Raw genomic sequence first — 21,244 nt, forward strand, 5'->3', positions numbered from 1 at the left:
CATATTCAATACCCTCAAACAATAGTAATGCAGCAACACTTCTCCTATGAGAGAGACTATGCCAACTAGGACTTTTAGAATTAGTTTATATAAAAGAATACTAGTGAATACAACAAAACATCTCAGTGATTTCAAATGGTAAACCACTTAGATACAAAAATTATCCAGGACCTTGTTTAAGTCTCAAAATGAAATAAAAAAATGAGAGCGATAGGGGTATATTTAATCAGCCGAAACTGCCGTCTTGCTGAAAAGATAGCAGTTTTCGACATGAGTAGATCGGAAGGGGTTCCGACCTATTCGCTGGCTGTTTTATTTTTGGCAGTTCGAAATGTTCCAATCTCCTGAAAACCAGGTGGATTGACGGAATAGCTGCTTATCCATCTGCTTTTGACGGAAACACAGCCAAAACCGAAAGGTTTTTATATAATCTTTTTTATATGTAAGCAAAAAAGAAATAAAAAAGACAAATTTAGAAAAAGAAGAGATATTTCTTGAGTTGATACTTACATGATTAGGGTCATGTGGACAGTGATGCTGTCCAGGGTGAATGGTAGAGGGGGCAGCATATCTGGCCATTACTCCTAATTGTCTATCCTCACTGCTACCCCTTATGTGTCACTCCTGTCTGTCTTACCATTCCCTTTAGAATGTAAGCTCTTACGAGCAGGGCCCTCTCTCCTGCATATGCGCATACAGATGGAGCTGTCCTTAACCGGTGCCCGCAAGAACGTCCCCTCTGGCGAGCGCTGGCGGACGGGGACTCCATTAAACTGGGATGCGTGTGCGTCTCACGAGCATGCGCGACCCAGTCTCTCAGCAGCTGGGCAGGGTTTAGGGGGGGGTTAGGAGTGCTGGTGGGGACCAGCAGGGGAGGCTGCTGACAGGAGCTGGCGGGGGCCGGCGATAATTTCGTAAATGTTTATTACAAACAAAACATGACTCTCCTGTGCGAACAGACCAGAATGACCTCCAATATGTAGTGGTGTCAATGGGAGACTTAAGGTGGCAATACACTACTATGATGTATCTGCAATGAGTGTCTGGGGTCGCACAGGACCGCGCATCGGACCCAAGGGGTATGTCAAACACATCCAATTAGATTTCTCAGCCCGATCCGTCGGGACTGGGTGAAATCATCCCGAATCGGACAAGTGTATGGGCATCTTTATAGAGGTGCCTATAAGAATGGGGGATAGGTGTGTGTGTGGGAAGGGGGTTTGAATTGCTGCCCAGACTTCTAAGAAATGCTTTCAAAGTGCAGTGTTCTCTCCCAATATAGCTTAAAGTGCTAGATTGGGAATTAAAAAAACATTATAGACCTGCAGACCATCTAATGATTTTGGGCCCCCAGGCTAGCCTGCAAATGGATGTATATGCGATGTTATGTAATATTTTGTGTATCCAAAAAGCTTAATCCACTCGCAGTGCGGTGCGTATATTCACAGGGTGACATATGGGGGGGGGGGGGGGGGGTGGCATTGCCTAGATGTGTCCTCCAACTTCTATCCCACTACTAATACCATATCAAGCACGATTCATATTTGTATGGAATTCAACAGCCACAAGGAAGCAGCTGTCCAATTTTGCCTATTTAAAATGATAATGCAGCAGGAGGTGTATGTAGGAGACGGGCGCCTCCTGTAAGCATTAGTATCGGAGTATCGCTGGAATTCACAATGGTTACAGGCACCAGCCAGACTGCTGAAGTTTAATCGGGTTGACTGTAGGATCCGTACAATGGTGTCCAGACCGTGGACCCATCATGTGTTCAAAACAGGGGCGGCAGGGCCCACATTTTGAAGAGCGGTGCTGGGTGCGCCACCCCCACTCACGCCACAGCTGCGGCTGACAGGGGAATGTGTGCAGCATAGCAAAACCCGTTCTACACATGTGCAGACCCGAAACATCATATTTGTAGGCAAACTACCGGGTTTGCATACAAAGATGAATCAGACCAGAGCACCTTTGCAAAAATTCACTGTGTGGACTAGTGGTTTCCTGCCTAGAAAGAGAGGTCATTGTTCCTCACAGGACTGTATTCTTACTTTACATTAATACATTATCCTAAAGTTGTGGAAGGGACATAGAAAATGTATGTACAAATCTACTGTGGAATTCAATTTGTAGTGTTGATATCTGAAATAAAGAAATATTTTGGAGCTTAATACAGTAGCTCTCTCAGTAAAAAAATAAGAACCACAAAAATAAATAAACTGGTAGAAATCGTCAACTGGTTGACTCATGTCGTGGCCAATCAGGAGACATCTGCCATCTCTACCTGTTTGAAGAACCTTTTTTATCTTTCCCCCAAATAGGCAAGGAGAATACAAATGTTAGTGGACTCATATAAGTAAAGGGAGCCCTATGGTCAACATTCAATTGTGAGCGCTGTAGGCATCCACTACTCAACATGCATGTCACAGCCAAATGCTAGGGTTGTAGAGGGGTAAAATTTTAAAACGTATGGGGTGTGCTGCTTAAATGGCAGTCTGGGCACCCAAAAATTTTGCATAGGTCTGAAATAATACGCTCTTGCAGAACTTTTTCCAATGACAATACAATTGAATAGCTTCCATTACTTCCAGGCACCAAAAAACAATACATTTTTCGAGCAAAGTATCACTAAATTAGAAAGAACTCGGAGTAAGGGACTGTAAACATTTTTTTTTAGTAAACTCTTTAAGCTCTGTTCAAACCAAGTATTTTTTCGAAATGAAATATATGAAAATATATCACTGACCCATGGCTTTTGTTTCTTCCCTTTTGGCATTTAACAGAGAAAATTTAAACTTCGCTCGAACTTCACTTTTCGGACAGCTGACCAGGAGCAAATATAAGGACAGGTAATCCTTGCTCTCATCGTCAAGTCCTTTTGGGTTAACTCTCAAGCACCTGGGGAAGGAGAGGGGAACAAAAAATAAAGATACAATTTTGATTTATTGGCATGTATGACATATAACTTTCTACCAACATCAGAAAACAGAACAGCAGAAAACAAAACAGACACTTACCATTTCATTTTATCATTTGGCCCTGATGAAAATGTTGAACTTTTTAAAACTTCGCCCATTTCTTCTCGACAAAAACTGAAGTTATTTATGGTCCACATATATGAAAATTTCACTACTTTCACCTGAGAAAATAAACCAAAGATAGAATACATTTTGTCAATTTTGTTTAAACCTCAGTTAATATAAACAAGTTATATCTATTAATGTAAAAGGCCAGTAGAATAAAACTATTATGTTAAAGGTGCAGTACTGACGGTGTAATAGTTAGCATTACTGCCTCACAGCGCTGAGGTCATGGGTTCTATTCCCACCATGGCAGAGTTTGTATATTCTTCCCATACTTGCATGGGTTTCCTCCGGGTACTCCGGTTTCCTCCCACAATCCAAAAATATACTACACATTGAACGATGTATGCCAAGTCAGGTTGTCACCTTTCTGCATATTGAAGGGATCAGTGAGCTAGATGAGCGGCAGGTATGTGCATTGGATTGTGGTCATGCCCACACACGGTAACTTTTTAAACGATTGGTCGCTCCAATTGATCGAAAAAAGCTATATTGTTTAAAATTTCTTACCATGTTTGGACAGTTTCAAGCCACCAGTTAATACATTGGGTAGGGTGATTCAGATGTGGTTGGAATGAGCATTGCTGTGGCTTACTTTGTAGCTCAGGTATGGTAATGCAGCAGGAGGTGTATGGTATAAGTAGAAGCCTGCTGCACACATGTATGATCCACTGCCATGTACTGGGTCACAGCATCAGATCACTTGCTACGCCATCAACCAGCTGAGTAACCCATGAGGTGATGCAGACCGGTATCGTTCATGTAATGATTTTACTATGTCTCTTTTCCACTGTGCTTTGTCAGCTACATCATTATACCAGGATAAGTTATTTATATAAATCACAGCTTTTGTGAACAGTAGTTGTTTAATAAATATACAGTATTTGGTGCACAATTATAAATCACCAACTGCTGGGGTGCTTCTGCGGATACCTCTGGAGAGATGCATCCATCGCGTGGTTCACATCCATAAATATTTAAACACAGGGCATTCACCAGACATCAGACAGTTACAGCTTACTTCTTTAAGTGACATAGTGCAGTCCATTTAGCCACCTGACTGAATGCCCTGTGTTTTATATTATATATAAGACTGGTGGGGACTTGTAGGCAGCCAGTAAATAGAAATACTTTTGTCATGGGCCCTATACACATAGCGACGTGTGCAGCGCTTCCCAGCGATGCTAGGTCAGGCACTGCTGCAATGCTGTCACTCAGCACACAGCGCTGACAGCCCACATACAGTGCAAGCTGTCAGCGATGTATGCTGAGCGAGAACACTGGCGACCAGCGACAGACGCAGGGGCATTTTCTAAGCGACTTTTCCAAACTAAGCAAAGTTGCTCAGAAAATGCCTTAATATCGGCATGTGTGTAGGGCCCATTAGTATTTATTTAATTATTTAACACAAGCCCAAAGCCAAGGGAGCACGTGGAGGAGGGACACCTTTTTTTTTGTAAGGGGTAGGGGGCTGATTTCCAATGGGATTTACCAGTTTGGGGCCGTTAATGGTATGACAGGAAGACAACACTCTGGGCCTAATTCTGGAATGATCGCACAAGGCCGAATTTGGCCACGTTCCGATGGTTGGGGGTCTACACACTCGCGTTTATGTGAATGTGCAGACCCCAGCACCGAATGGCTTCAGCAAGTTACACACTCGGCAGGTCATTCGCTGCGGGGATGGAGGTCCAGGAGCGGAAACAGCACTGTACCATGGGAATGGCCAGCGTTTTATGGGTGTCCCATTGAAAACACTGGGTGTTCCAATAGAAACACAGGCGGGCCGATAGCTTACATCACAGGACATCAGCGCCTGCCCCGCTTCGGCGGACACTGTAGGAACTAAAAGTCAGTTCAAACTGACTTATTTCCTTGGCAGGAGAAATCTTTCAATGGTCGGTGCCCATGGAATAATTTCTCCTGCTAGTGGAGTGGGGATGTGTTAGCGAATCACATGGTACCAAGGGTGCAGGGGACGTTCGGCAGGGCTGCATTTCAGTGCTCGGTAATCCTGGGCTGGTTATTTCTTCTCACATGCTCAAATTCTCAGCTGTTCCGCAGTTTTGAACCATTCAGCCACATGAAAATATTATACCTACCGTAACCAAAAAAAACATCCAAAGCAAATTGACATTCATATGCAACGCGCCATCCCAGAAAGCAGGCATCACATAGACCGTGGCCTCTGAAGCATGGGCTTGTCCTGCCCTTAAATATCAATGCACAGAAGGAATCAGGAAGAGAAAGTAATGTATTAAATAATAGTTCCAGCATGACATGTACAAACCAAAGTCATCCGAACCTAACCAGTCCTTTGAACCGCTAACCTTCTTTCCACAGCTTTTCTATTTTAGCAGAGGTCTAAATAAAATCATGTGAAAGCAAAAATCGACATACGATATAGAAAAACAAACAATGCACAGCACATTGCACTAAAAACATTCACCAGTGTAAATTGGCAGATCGAGCAATTATCGATGACTACACGTGTGTATGGATTGTAGCACGCAAACGTGAACCAAAATAGCAATAAAACAATGAATGGATCCAATCGCAAACCCCTCGCAATTTAACTAACTGTAAGTCGGCGTATGGGGCTGGCAACTGCCTATTTTCTGGAATTGTCTGGGGAAAAAAAAGCAGGCATGCCCCGGTGTTTGAAGGGAGGGACAGCACAGGTCTGGGTCAGCCTGTCTCTGTTGCAAAGTTTTAGAAGAGTTAAGGGGCATACACATGAGGTGATTTCAGCTCCTTTTCTAAGTGATCTGACTAGAACACTAATGCTGTGTACACACGGCGAGATATCCTTGCTATTCGACTTAAGATTTGAGTGCTATACAATCTTTTATATATAATTCTTGCTATTTACAATTAGATTTGCACTATATAGTCATTGCTGCCCTGTCTATCTGGGTTTCGATTTGTGCTGCCACGAGAGCGCACATCGGGATCGCAAGGTAAAAAGCCTGTGCGATCTGCATGTGATTTTGACTATATAGTAAAAATCTCATGCCGATTGTAACCGTGTGTACACACCGAAAAGGAGCAAGGAACGCTCCGTGTGTATGCCCTACAACGATGGTGATGTGCGGCCCCGCGCGTCTGTATCGGCCGCAGGGAAAGTCAGTGCCTGCACTGGCGTTCCCTAGATCGCGGGGCTTTCCCTATTATAAAAATAGGCAAAGCCCCACTCAGCATGAATGCTCAGCCAAAGGCTTTGCAGTGTGCTGAGCGGGTGCACTGTGATGTGTGTTGAGCGTTCATGCTGCAGCACGTTGCTCAGCCAAAAGCCGGGTCACCCCATGTGCACTGGGCTTTACTTACATTTGCACAAACTGGAAAAATCATTTGATGGTTCATGAATTGCGTGTAGTGTGTACAGGAGCGCATGAAAACAGCCTGACCATGCCTTTGTCGTCACTGTAAGCTCTCACGAGCAGGGCCCTCTCTCCTTATGTGCCTTTCTTAGAATATATAAACCTCTGCCACCCTGATAATTGCTTCAGTGTCCTGTCCCCTGGTGCAACTATCCATATTAACCATGTACTTGTCCTAAACTGTCTTGTACTGTAATTTGTTATGTGTTTTTGATTATAACTATGCTCTGTAAAGCGCTGCGTAATTTGTGCGCTATATAAGAAACTGTTAATAAATAAATAATAATTTACCCCCCACAAAATAGTAACTTCTGTCAATTACTTGGAACTACATTTTCCATGTGCCTGTAAGCTTAATTCAGTCACCACACATGTGCAGAGCACGGATAATCGCTCAAATGTCAGAATAGCATGCAGGTATGAAGCAGGGCCTATCACTGCAATCAGCAGGCCAAAGTCACTACAGAGAATGGTTTAGACTAGAAATGAGAGGTTCAGTTTTGACTCAATTATTCCTGCCAAGGAATTCAACTTGTACTATTTTAGGTGTTTCCTGTTCTTCAGCGAGTATTGGAACCACTTTTACATAAAAATAATAGATCTTTCTGACAAGCATCGTAAATGGGTCCAACATACACTGGATAGAGCTAACTGTGATGCTAAATGTGTGTACAAAGCCGTATCCAAACTATGGCCCTCCAGCTGTTGTGAAACTACAAGTCCCATCATGCCTTGCCACAGTTTTGCTACTAGAGAATGCTAAAACTATGGCAAGGCATGCTAGGATGTGTAGTTTCACAACAGCTGGAGGGCCACAGTTTGGACATAAGTCAGGTAAGGCATCGAGCATCCAAGCAAGTGTATAAAGCTAATTTACGCTGGTACAGAGTTTGTGATTGGTCTGCAATATACCAGAGTAGCACTCTGACATGTGACCAAACCCCAAAACATTGCCACTATCTGGGTTTTTTAAAATGTAACCCCCAAAACAATCTGGGTGGTTTAAATATTTCTCTCTCTGCTGGCAGTTTCACATACACACCCTTACGGTACTCTGTGCATGCTTACAGGCCCCACCTCACCCCTATATTGCCTCTCAAAGCATAAGGTGGCACACACATAAGATCTGCATAGGCTTATACTTTGTTTTTATGTGGCATTCGTAGTGTTAAATTGCTCATCTGACACTAAGCACAACAAAGTGCGCACCTCTGTTTGCAACATTTAAATGTAAAGCAAGCTCACTGCTATCACCATACACAAATACTGTAACTTCCCAGGCACTTTAAGGGTAATTCCAGATGGTATAGTTTGGGAATACCCACTCGGGGGCCCGGGACGAACCAGCAAACTTTACAGAACTTTAGTATTGTACAAATGAATAGCCAAAGGAGAAAATATACACTACAGGGCAGACCTAGGCGAGCTGTCAGCTGTTGGGCCACAGTAGAACTACAAGTCCCAGTGCACCTTGGCTGGCATTGCATGCTGATACTTGTAGTTCTTCTACCAGGCACACCACTCCTGGATGACAGAGTGATGGAGCACAGTAGGAAAGCTCTGGATGAGGTCTCCCATCACATTTCTGAGAATTACAGATGCTGGGGGGGGGGCTGCTAGGAATGGAAAGACAGATCTTGTTTACCTGGGTATAACACCAGCTCTCTGCCACAGGTCCACAGGACATCTCTACAGGGGGGGGCGGCGTGGAACCTCCAGACATGGTGGCCCCTATGTAAAAGAAGCCTCAACACAGACAATATGGGCTTTTCTCACTTTTATAAACAGAGCCTGGGGGGCTGTCACTCCATTGTTCCATGGGAGACTAAGATTCACCACCAGGGGCTTCCCATATTCTCACATAGTCCCTCCAGGCGCCTCATCAGCCACTTTACAGTAATCTGTCAGTAATTCTGCCGGTACTCAACGGTAACTGAGTACCGGCACCTCTCAGGGACTCGCCGAGCTCACCGCGCATGCGCCAGGAGGAATTGGGAGAGGAAAAAAAAAAGTCTCGCGTCGCTAGCAGCAGCTGGATCTCGCGAAGTTTCCCGGCGCAGGCGTCCGGGGCTGGGGAAAGCGAGAGTTAATCGGAGATCTCGATCGCGCATGCGCAGTTAGTGCTCGATTAGATTTTTTATTTTTTTTTGCTTTGAGCTCAGTCTCTGGCAGGAGTTTCCTCTCCAACTAGTTGTGTGAGCTGCTGATGTTGCTGCAAATACCACAGGCGCTGCTATGTGCATTGCAAAACTGTACTGTTATTTCTACTGAATTGTTCAGGGCAGTGTGACAATGAAAGCAGCCCATACTGCACAAGTATATTTTGCCATTCACAGGGATATCACACTGTAGTAAAAAGAGACTGTGCCTGCATAGTCATTTTTTACATGCGATACCGACCTCGCAGGGCCACGCATCTGTATCGCAAACTTCAACACTGTGCAATTCTGGCTAACTTTCCATATGAGCTTAAGTAGATAGTCAAAATTGTAAGGAAAGTAAAGCCAAAATCGTACTGGGTATGTATGCCCCTTTAACCCCTTGCAGTCCAGATTTTTTTTGTAATTCAAACAGTGGTTTAAATTAATTGTAATTTATATTATTTTTTTTATTTAAAAATGGTCTACATTGAATGTTGAACGATGTTAATGTTCTTATTTTAAAATGACTCACTACTGGGTCTGCTACTAGCGCTAAGACTGTTGAACCTGACTAGACGTTGGACCTGAAAGGGTTAAAGTTTTGCACAGTACTGTATAATGGTTGCAAACTAGTGCTACAAAGGTGGTTTAGCGTATACAGTCACTAATAAATGCAATTCTAAACAAACATTAAAATAAAAAGGGGTAGGGTTAAACCATAAGCATATACAAACACACACACACATTTATATATATATATATATATCAGTGGTGTAACTATAGCACCGCAGCCCCCGCCACCACGGGGGGGGGGCGCTGTGCATATGGGGGCGCCGGGGGCTGCGGTGCTATAGTTACACCTCCCCCCAATCCCCCGCAGGCTTACCTATTTCGCTGGTCCCGGCGGCTCCGTTCTTCTGCTGAGGACCACCACAGAAACTGTCTGCTGTATGGGGGCGGCCATTTTGTGGTGGTTCTCAGCAGAAGAACGGAGCCGCCGGGACCAGCGCGAAAGGTAAGGCTGCGGGGGATTGGGGGGGGTTTGCATGGGCGGCGGGGGGCGCCCCCCCTAACGGCGGGGGGGGGGCGCCCAAAACGTAGCTACGCTGCTGATATATATATATACTCAGAGAGGAGATTCAGGCTTGTGGTGAAAGTGAGAAATTGCCCCACTGAAAATAATAAAATAATAGTGATTTACATAATATTTGCAGGGTCCCCCTGAGGACACCAGGATTTGCTATATTAATCAACCCATTCTACCCACTTCACTACTGTGGGATGCAGGAGTGAGGCCAAATCATCCGGGGTGTGTCACAAACCTGACATATTTCATGTATATCTGTTCAATTTCTTACATTTTGTTCCACAGTTTTCTAAGTTCTCGAAGCCTTGCTTTGAAATCGATGCAGCTATGTTTCTGCGTGAGACTATGGGGGTTATTTTGGTTCACTCTTTCTGACATATTCCTTCTTAGATGGACAAGACCATGTGCACTGCAGGTGGGGCAGATGTTACTTGTGCAGAGAGAATTAGATTTGGGTGGGGTTTTACTTCAAAGTGAGATCTATATTGCAGTGTAAAAATAAAGCAGTCAGTATTTTCCCTGCAAGGAAACAAAATAACTCACCCAAATCTAATTCTCTCTGCACATGTTACATCTGTCCCCCTGCAGTGCACATGGTTTTGTCCATCTAAGAACGAAATTGTCAGAAAGAGTGAACCAAAATAACCCCCTATGTGCTGTGTCATCACTTTCCTGGCTGACTGTGCACCTGTGGGAACTCAACATTGCTAAAGTAAGCACAAACTAACTGCTAACTATTTGTGTTTTTGTTTGCACAATCGGCGCCACCATGTTGGAGACCATCAGCTGACTACCAGTAGCCAATGGCCAGTCAGAGGATTTTTCTGATCCAATGCATTGGTGCCTAAAAAGCCTGTCTGGCCCAGAGAGAAGTTGCCAGTAGATTGTCTTCTGAAGTACATATGCAGTGTTGTGCTCCATTGGACCCTTTATCTATATCTCTCTGCTGGTGGTCGAGTCTTTCCAGGTTGCAAATTCCAAGTGCTCTCATCCTTCCAAGTCCATCCCGGTAATTAGGGACTACTCTCGGAATCTCTTATTCCAGTTCCTGTCCAATCCAGCCTATTCCATTTCCAGTCTGGTTCAGCCTATTGCTGTTCCACTCCACTGTGAGTCCAAGTGTGATTCCACTCCTCTGTGAAGCCACGTCCAGTTCAACTCCAAAGCAAACCCAGTGCAGCAAATCCAGTTTAACTCCGATCCGGTGCAAGCTCCTTCTGGTTCCAGTTCTTTTTCTACTAAATTACAGACTTTATTCATTGCTTCAATACGGTATCATTCTACAGTGTTGCCAACTATTATCTTGTTCAATAAAATACGCCTTTGTCCAATATTTACAACAAGCATATTCTTCCTTTCTGGTTCTGCTTCATGAGAAAAAGTGTCATCAAGTCACCCAGGTTCTGCTTTACTCGTGGAGCCTGTCCTTCAGCGCTCCACAGGGACCCAGGTCAGATTAAACCCTCAGGGTGTTTCATGCAGGATTCGTGAGAGTAGGCAAGTATGATACAATGTTTATACACCAGGGCTTGACAAATTTGTAAAAAATCTAGGAGCCAGAATGAAAGTGTAGGAGCCAGGAAAAAAAATAGTGACAGTGTGCGCCAAAAAGTCCTTTACATGTCACATACCCATTACATATTACACCACATGCCACAATGCCCATTACACATTATGCCACACATCATAAATCCTATTGCATACTCTGCCACACACAATAATGCCCATTACATATACCACCCACCATAATGCCCATTACACAGTAAACCAAACACTTTAATGCCCATTACAAATTATGCCACACACTGTAATGCCCATTACATATAATACCACACGCCATAATGCCCATGACATAGTATGCCACATAAGTGCTGCTTACCTACATGTTCATTGCTATGGGTTTCTGGCTTGATGTCAGGCGGGTAAGATCAATAAAAAAATGACAGGGGGGGGGGGCACCATTACAGGATCATGGATGAGGATCCAGGAGGTAGAGATTGGCAGGGAGAGCTGGCAGCAGCCTCTGCATAAGCAGTGGGTCCCGTGGCTGGTTATCCTATCAGGAGTGGTATACATAGGTATTTGTGCTGCGCTCCGCTCCTCCTTGTATGTGTGACTGATGAATGACAGAGGCTTGGTATTATTGTAAAATAATTAATCACTTTATTAGAGGGGAACCGTTCCTTCACTGGTGTACTGTCTTGCTAGGTGGTCACTCTCATATATGCCTGCACAGTATCTGTTTCACTTGCCATAAATAAACGTACTACTACTACTACTTGCCAGTAGACTTATTTTACTTACAGTCCAGGTTCAGGTGGCAGTGGGCTACACATGCTGCTGGATTCAAACAGGGCTGGTACCAGGATTTTCAGCACCTTAGCCAAAACTTCAGCTCCCCCAACTCAATGCCCACTTTCCCGGCGACAGCCAGCAGACTGGTGCAGAACTCTCCCGGCTGCCTCTGTATCAGAGAAGGTCCGCAGCGCGACTATTACAAAAGTCAAGGCAGCTCACGTGCCATTCAGGAGCTAACACTGCAGTTCTTGAGTTTTGAAATAGGCGCGCTCAGTGCTGACCGGCTCTGATACAGCTGCTGCCGGGAGAGTTGTGCACCGAGCTGCCGCCGTGCTAGCTGTTATATTGCAAAGTATAACCCACCGTGGTGCCATCTGCTTATGTGTCTGAGAACAGGGGCACCCGAGGCTGCTGTAAATGCTGATAGAATAACCAGCCACGGGGACCCGCTACTTACGCAAAGGCTGCTGCCAGCTCTCCCTGTCCATCTCCCGGCAGCCGGGAGAGTTGTGCAATGCTCTGCCGGCTGCTGCGCTGGCTGTTATATATAACAGTATAACCCACTGCGGGGCTCGCTGCTATCCATAATTCAAGCCACCACTCTGCCCGGGGGTGCTGCTTCCTGGCATATCTGGTCGCCAGGAAGCAGAATCTGGTCGCCATGACGACCTGGCCCCCGGGTTTTGTCGAGCCCTGTTATACACTGTTTGGTACGGTGAAACGTACGTACAGGCCGTCACACCGTGCGTTTCCCCGTACACTCAAGGTGAGCGTAAGTCTGCCCACAGAACAGCCGCACACGGACGGTCACAAACACCGACAATGGGGAGTGGCGTTCACTTGAGCGTACGCCACCGTGTACAGACAGATCTCCCTGTTAGCCACCGATACCTGGCGTACATCAGAGCGTACGCCACAGTAAGGTGCGGGCTGGGCCAGGGGGCAGGGTGCCACATGCCCCCCGGGCCGGTATCTGCTGGCTGGGGCTGGGCCGGCTGTGTGTATGTTGCCGCAGCCACCGCCTCCTCCGGGTCCAGCCGCAGCACAGACAGCCTTCTGTAAGGCGACGGCCCCTCACAAAATGGCCGCCGCCCTGGAGGAGACAGACACTAGAGGTACTGCCATACCTCTAGTGTCTGCAGGGTCGGAGCTACGTTAAAGCAGCTGCATATAAGTGCTGGCCACTAGAGGGCGCTGCTAAGTTCGATTAACACAGGAATGAAGGATGTCTCTAAAAAAGACATTGCTCAGTGGACATGCCATGGGACTTACCAGCCCTCTGGCTGCAGTCACCAGTCTCTAGTGTGGTCACCACACAGCCAGAGATGTCGGAAGCTTCAGTGCTAGGGTTACCACCTAGTCCCTTTAATTCCGGACACATGTTAATTACACAGGTTCTGTGGCAGTTTAAAATCAGGTTAAGTGGAGTCTTGAAGTCAGCCAGCCACAGAACCTGTGTAATTAATATGTGTCCGGAATTAAAGGGACCAGGTGGTAACCCTATTCAGTGCACTGCTGCCTCTCCCCCTCAGCCAGACACAGAGAAGCTCCGCCTCCGGGGAAGACATGGAGCTGGTCTGAGCTGCATACCTCCCAACTTTGTAGCTGCAGCGAGTGTCCAAAAAGGGGGCGCGGCTTATGTAAACGAGGGTCCCCATTTTCGGCCAGGAATAGACGCGGTGAGCTGTGAGAAGGTTGTGTCTGGGGGGTGTCTAGGTGTCCTGTATGTGTATGTATGTATGTATGTGTATGTGTATATATATATATATATCCGAAGAATGACCCCACGTGCGCCCTAATAGTGAAGCAGCTACTCTAGAACCCCCCCTGTTAGTGGGAGGCAGCAATAGACATGGACAACAGAAAGTATAGAGTGCGCTTGTACCACCAAATGGAAATTACCACCAGTTTGTAATCATATACAATTCAATAACCCGATACAATGTATAATCATTAAACCAAGATGCTTTATTTCAGTTTCAAAGACCACATCTGGACATTGTATCCTATTCCGAAAAGGATACAATGTCCAGATGTGGTCTTTGAAACTGAAATAAAGCATCTTGGTTTTATGATTATACATTGTATCGGGTTATTGAATTGTATATGATTACAAACTGGTGGTAATTTCCATTTGGTGGTACAAGCGCACTCTATACTTTCTGTTGTCCATATATATATATATATATATATATATATATATATATATATATATATATTGCATCTGTCCAGCATTAATTAAACTAGAAGTCCCACCATACTGTGCTGGTACTTGTAGTGCCACTGCAGGAGTATGTGTAATTAATCTTGTGTCAGTTTAGAGGGTAGTGAATCGATGGCGGTGGGCCACTTGCTTGTGTTGCCCCCCAGGCTGAAAGTTGCCAGCCAGCCCCGGCCCACAGTGCACGGACGGATCTCGTCCGTTTTCCCACCGACACCTTCCGTATATCTGAGCGTACGCCACATGCAAACATGTTCTAATATTGTTCAAAATAAGACTTTAGAGTGTGATAGGCAGATGTTGGGATCCTTTGTTAGAGATATGTGATTGCAATAATGTGCTTGGTGGCATCTTACATACAGAATGTGCTACGTAAAGTTCATAGCAGATATGAAAGTCAGGGACGTGCAGTCAGGGGAGGCAGGGGAGGCAGTGCCTCCCCTGTCATCAATGATTACTATAATAAAATAAATACTTATGACACATAGTTTGTGTCATACATATATGCTTTATATAATTCTATTTATTATGACTACATTTTCTTTTTCATTTGGTTTAGGAGGCACCAAGAGCGGTGCCTCCTGCTGTCTTACGTAAAGTAGCAGATACAGGGGGCAGGAGGTGGGCGGAGCCGAGCGCCGGGCTGCAAAAGCCCATTAAAAAAAGGTGCATAGGCGGCACCTATAGCAGTGCCTCGGTGACAGGGACGTGATTTCTGCCTATATGAAAGCACACCCCTGTCACTGAGGCAAATGTGATTGGGCACAGTGGTGCCACCTCAGTGTTACAGGGACGTGCTTTCATATAAGCAGAAAGCATGTTCCTGACTGTCACCAAGGCACAGGAGGGGACGGACAGGCTACGCGGCACAAATACAAGTAGAGGAGGGGGTGAAGGGCGCAATCCCTAGCTGACCTGGGGCTCGGCGTCTGGAGGATCGGGCAGGACGGCGGGGCTCCCTGGGAAGAGCTGCGGCTCACTGTCCTGCTGGGGTGAAGGGCGCAATCCCTAGCTGACCTGGGGCTCGGCGTCTGGAGGATCGGGCAGGACGGCGGGGCTCCCGGGGAACAGCTGCGGCTCACTGTCCTGCTGGGGTGAAGGGCGCAATCCCTAGCTGACCTGGGGCTCGGCATCTGGAGGATCGGGCAGGACGGCGGGGCTCCCGGGGAACAGCTGCGGCTCACTGTCCTGCTGGGGTGAAGGGCGCAATCCCTAGCTGACCTGGGGCTCGGCGTCTGGAGGATCGGGCAGGACGGCGGGGCTCCCGGGGAACAGCTGCGGCTCACTGTCCTGCTGGGGTGAAGGGCGCAATCCCTAGCTGACCTGGGGCTCGGCATCTGGAGGATCGGGCAGGACGGCGGGGCTCCCTGTCTTCAGGCTGGCACATGCAAATAAAAGTCAGTTCAGACTGACTTTTATTTGCGAAGCTAGGAGAAAATCAGTCGATGGTCAGCGACCATCAAATGATTTCTCCTGTAGCAGAGACATGTGCCTCACCAGCTCCTAACCTCACCGCACGCCACTGATGAAAGTGCATAATGTATGTTCTTGGGCAAAAATATACAGATTGTGTGCAAATTAGTGGCCATGGCCTTAGAACATTGCTCCACCATTGCAAGTAGTCAATGAGTCCAAAAACATCCTTGTTGCTCTTAGACGTGGTTTATGTGTCCTTTTCATAATAAAAAACTGGTATGTTTGTGTTACAGTGAAAAAGTTGACACATGTCGACTCCTGTGAATTGAGTGTCCTGCTTTTTAAAGTATAAAAAAACACTTTCTGAATGGGAGTAGATGGTTATAAAATAACTACCTGGACATATATAACCAGGTATTAGAATGAATATTAGCTAAAATTAAACCAACCTTTACATGTAGAGAAGTGTAGAAAGATACGGTTCCAATGTGTTTGAGGGCTGTGTGTGGCTTGAAGGTAGCGAAATAATGGTTTTCACTTAATAGCCTGCAGCATTGCTTATTACATTCAGTTGTACAGTATGTGTTTGACTAGTAATCAGCGTTAATTAGCAGACCCAGGTGTCCGGTCTTATACGGTATTACTAGGTGTGGTCTGGAGCTATCTTTGGCATCCGCCTGTTTTTGGGCCAAAATGCACGGTGCGTTCGCAGATCGAGGCGGTTGTGGCACCATGCATTTTGTGTGCACACCCCCGGGAACGCACATTTTTACGCCCAGTTTTCCTCATTATTCCGGCCGCTCCCATAAAAATGCCCACATGCCACCCACAATGACCATGTTCTTGCGGACAGGTTTTTTCGCACGGAGGGACCCGCCCGTGAGCGGTGTGAGGTCGCCGCACATGCGCATTGCAAAAGATATGCATGCACAGATGAAAAAAATACCCGATCCGCCCGTATACGGTCCCACCGTACCAAACAGAATAAGGCCCTTAGTGTGCCAGGATTTGCACAGCATGCAAATGAGCACTAAAGCACACTAATGCCCGCTACACACCAGGGTGACCCGCTCACGGCTGTGTAGTGAAGAGGCAGGGGGTTGCTGTGGGAATAGAGCGGCCGGGCCCTAAACCCTGTGTCAGAGCGGCCGGGCTCAGGACAGTTGTCCCCATAGCACCTCCCTGATGGCTTATTCTATGGCAATGTTTCACACCAAATATTTACTTTTTCAGGAATTTAAACGTATGTATGTATGTATGTATATTTGCAAAGCCTATCTTGCATGTTCTCAAACACTGCAGATGCTTCGGAAATGGGCGCACGTGCAATGCCGTTTAGTATGCATTTTTTAAATACATGTCCTCTTACAACTGAATAAGCGTGACTGGGCTGTAGCAGACTGATATTACATAGACGAAGTTCAGTGAGAGCATTTTGTCACAATCTGTAGTTGGTCGACAATGACTAGGTTGATCACTAATGGCTGACCGGGAGTAGGCCAACACCTGAAAATGGTCAACATACCATTGGTGGACATTGCCAGAAGGCAGACACAATCTTAAGGCCGACATGGGTATTGTCGAAACTCACTCATGTTTTCTGGTGTCTATGTCGATATATGTTGACATGGACATTATGTCCCCATGGCTGTCTGCGCTCTCCATGCTTCAGACACTGTGCCTCGCTGCACTTGGCACACTATTATATTCTCACTCTGGGGGTTATTCTAGTTCACTCTTTCTGACAAAATCCTTCTTAGATGGACAAAACCATGTGCACTGCAGGTGGGGCAGTGTTCATTTATAGTGTTGCTGCGGGAGGCTGCGTACTGTGGCTGCAGGAGGCTGTGCATAAGCATAACACAGCCACCGTCAGCCACAGTTCCCCCATTGTCTGCTATTGTTAGCAGGAGCATGTCTTTTAGCCATTCGCATCACAGTCAACAATGTACAATGACACATCTGGATGTAGAGTTTGCTATAAGCGTGAAATGGGATGCAGTCCAAATTAGAGATGTGCGGGCTCGGATTCCTCAGATCCAAACCAGCACGGACGTCATCAATCCGGGCCCGGATACGAGCAGCGCTCAGCGCTTCCCGCCTGACTCGAATCCGGGCGCACGGGCAAAACGTCATCGCCCGGCGTCGGATTCTCGCGAGATCACGGAACCCTTAAATTCCGCAACCTCGCGCCGCCATCTTCACTCCAATCTCGGAGAAGGGTAGGGAAGGGTGTGCTGCTGCTGTGTGTGGTCTCTGCTGGGGCCCGTGCTGCTGTGTACTGTGTCTCTGCTCAGTGATCAAGACATCACCATTGCAAGGATGACTGGTGCTGTGTTCTGTCTCTCCTTTGTGCTGGGGCCTGCCTCTGCTGAGTCTGCTCCTGTATAGTCAGTCACAGTGTGATAGTCCACTGGTGCTGCTAGTGCCACTGCCTGCCCTGCACTGCCTAGTGTCTGCTGCAGTCTGCTCTCTGCTGTTGCCACTGGCTAGTGCCTACCAGTACCTATTGCAGTATATAATTCCAGTGTGCTGTTGCATACCTCCCAACTTCTGTCCGTATGAAATAGCGCGAGCGTCCGAAAAGGGGGTGGGGCGTATGCAAATGAGGGCGTGGCTTATGCTAATTAGCAGCGTCTATTCTACTAGATTGGGGGTCTCCCAACTGCCACCCCCCCGCAGCGGGACAATGTTGGGAGGTATGTTGTTGCCCCTGGCTACCATTACCTATCACAGTATATAATTCCAGTTTGCTGTTGCCACTGGCAGTGGCTACCAGTATTTTATTTATTGCAGTATATAATTCTAGTCTGCTGTTGCCACTGGCTACCAGTATTTATCGCAGTATATAATTCCAGTCTGCTGTTGCCTCTGGCTACCAGTATTATTTATCACAGTATATAAATCCAGTCTGCTGTTTCCACTGGCTACCAGTATTTATCGCAGTATATAATTCCAGTCTGCTGTTGCCGCTGGCTACCAGTATTATTTATCACAGTATATAAAAATCCAGTCTGCTGTTTCCACTGGCTACTAGTATTTATCGCAGTATATAATTCCAGTCTGTTGCCACTGGCTACCAGTATTTATTGAAGTATATAATTCCAATCTGCTGTTTCCACTGGCTACCAGTACTATCAGTCCAGGGGTGCCCACATGTGTGCTGTACCCATCCAGGGGTGCCCACATGTGTGCTGTATTTGTCCAGGGGTGCCCCATGTGTCCTGTATCAGTCCTGGGGTGCCCGCATGTGTGCCGTATAATTCCAGGGGTGCCCCATGTGTCCCATATCAGACCAGGGGAGATGCCCTTTTTTTTTATGAAAATAAAATTAAGGTGTTTTTTTTTTTTTTTTACTGCAAGGGCTGTTAAATGCGCTGTAGTCCAGGGGTGAGCTAAGAGTGCTGTATAATTCATGGGGTGTTGCTAAGTAAGGTGTGCTGCTCTTTTTTATAATTAAAAGACTACACATTTTTATTTTTACTGCAGGAATTTGTCTGCCGTATAATTCCATGCCTGCCGCCATGTGTGCCGTAACAGTCCAGGGGTGCCGCCATCTGTGCCGTATAATTCCATGTGTGCTGTATCAGGTCAGGGGTGCCACCATCTGTGCCGTATAATTCCTGGGGTAAGCCAAGTCTGCCGTATAATTCATGGGGTGCTGCCAAGTGTGCAGTATTAGTCTAGGGGTTATGCTAAGCGTGCCATATCAGTCCAGGGGTGATGCTAGTTGTGCCGTATCAGACTAGGGGGGATGCTAAGTGTGCCATATCAGTCCAGGGGTGATGCTAAATGTGCCGTATCAGTCCAGGAGTGATGCTACCTGTGCCATATCAGTCCAGGGGTGATGCTAGGTTTGCCGTATCAGACTAGGGGGGATGCTAAGTGTGCCATATCAGTCCAGGGGTGATGCTAAATGTGCCGTATCAGTCCAGGGGTGATGCTACCTGTGCCATACCAGTCCAGGGGTAATTCTAGGTGTGCAGTATCAGCCTAGAGGGTATGCTAAGTGTGCCATATCAGTCTAGTGTTTGTGCCGCACACTTGTGTGGCTTATCATAGTTATCCAGCTACCTCGGTGCAACCTTTTGCCCTAAGAACAATATTGTAAGGTGTGAGCTGTTCAGAATAGACTGTAAATGAGTGGAAATGAATGTTATTGAGGTTAATATAGCGTAGGAGCAAAAAAAAAAAAAAATTCTGCGATTTTAGCAGTTTTTATGCTTTTTTAACAAAAAAATCAGAACCCAAAACCCAAGAAATCCAAACACAAAACACTTAGGAGGTGTTTTGGAAAAACCCATTAGAACCCAAAACCTCAAGGTAATCAGAACCCAAAACCCGAAAAGTGGCCGGTGCACATCTCTAGTCTAAATCACGACGGTCATAATCCCGAATGGGTCATAATACCGACAAGGACAAAATCCAGACAAGGTCAAAATACCGACATGGTCAAAATACCGACATATTTTTTTTGGGTAAAAAAACAGTGAAAAAACCATGTCGACCTCGAGACCTGTCGACCCAAAGTCATGTTGACAGTTTCACCTGCACATTCTATATGTCGGTATTTTGACCATGTCGAGATTTTAAATGTCGGGATTTTGTCCTTGTCGGGATTTTGTCCTTGTCGGTATTATGACCCATTCGGGATTTTGACCCTGTCGGGATTTTGACCATCGGGATTTCATACCGAATTCCGTGAAATACACCTGTATCCAGGGTGCAAGAAGCACCCTGCAAGGGATTTTACTACCTAATTCTGAACCTAATTCATTTCAAGGCAATGATAATTATAGAGCCCAACTCATCTATACATTTATACTGTAACATCAAAAACTTGTGTGATAGTGTGTGAGGCAGCTGTGGCCTGGAAATGATTTGAAGATATACAATGGAGTAAATGCTGGCACCTATTTAAAAGCTCTGTGCACAACCTTTTCCAGGAACCTTTTCTAACTTCATCTGGCTGCATCACTTCTGTGGTGCGGTGACCTTGTCACAGTGCCATTTCTGAGATTCCCCAAACCACTGACCAGTAACTGAGATGGGGCAGTACTCTCAAATGAAGCCATTTATCTATCTGTCTCTTTCCATTTCTTGGCTATTGAAATGTTAAACTTGAGGTAAAATGTTTCAGCCACTGCATAAAGCAGCTTTGCCAACTCAAAATGTTTTGTTTAAAACATTCCATAAGAACTGCGTGAATCTTTGTATTCCTCTTTTTTAGCATTTTTCAGTAGCAGGACATGACCTCTCTATACTGTCACCTAATCAGAAGACATTACAAGCAATACGCCTGAGGCACAAAGTCAATTGACCATTGGCAAGAAAAGCAGCAATTGACAACATAAATGGCCATGGGAAGCTGAAGTAGACTATAGAGTTCAAGGACAAAGGAACCAAAACCATTTTGTTAAACAGATAAAAATAAAATAGAATAAGATATTGCCCCCAACATTGAGTAAAAGCATAGTGTAATCATGCAGAGGAGAAGAGAGAGCTTTAAATGGCAGTGGTAAAATGTAATAGGAATATTTAACTTCTACCCATATACAACAATGTAAAAATAAATCTTTCCTAATGTATTTTAATTATTATGAATTATTATTATTATACAA

The 21,244-nt window shown here is 45.8% G+C and overlaps 1 protein-coding gene across 1 annotated transcript in view; it reads right to left on the reverse strand.

Moving 5' to 3' along the window:
- SPOPL (speckle type BTB/POZ protein like) overlaps positions 1 to 8,494 on the reverse strand; it is a 38,653-nt gene extending 30,159 nt beyond the window's left edge. Inside the window, exons 1-3 of the mRNA XM_083153874.1 lie at positions 8,106 to 8,494; positions 3,015 to 3,136; positions 2,744 to 2,895 (exon numbers count right to left, since the gene is read on the reverse strand). Of these exons, the coding sequence (XP_083010000.1) occupies positions 2,744 to 2,895; positions 3,015 to 3,136; positions 8,106 to 8,183 (352 nt within the window). The 5' untranslated portion in view covers positions 8,184 to 8,494. The remainder of the gene's footprint in view (positions 1 to 2,743; positions 2,896 to 3,014; positions 3,137 to 8,105) is intronic.
- Between the last annotated feature and the right edge of the window lie 12,750 nt (positions 8,495 to 21,244).

Source organism: Crinia signifera, chromosome 7 (genome assembly GCF_055691185.1).
Source record: "Crinia signifera chromosome 7, ASM5569118v1, whole genome shotgun sequence".
Taxonomy (NCBI): Eukaryota; Metazoa; Chordata; class Amphibia; order Anura; family Myobatrachidae; genus Crinia; species Crinia signifera.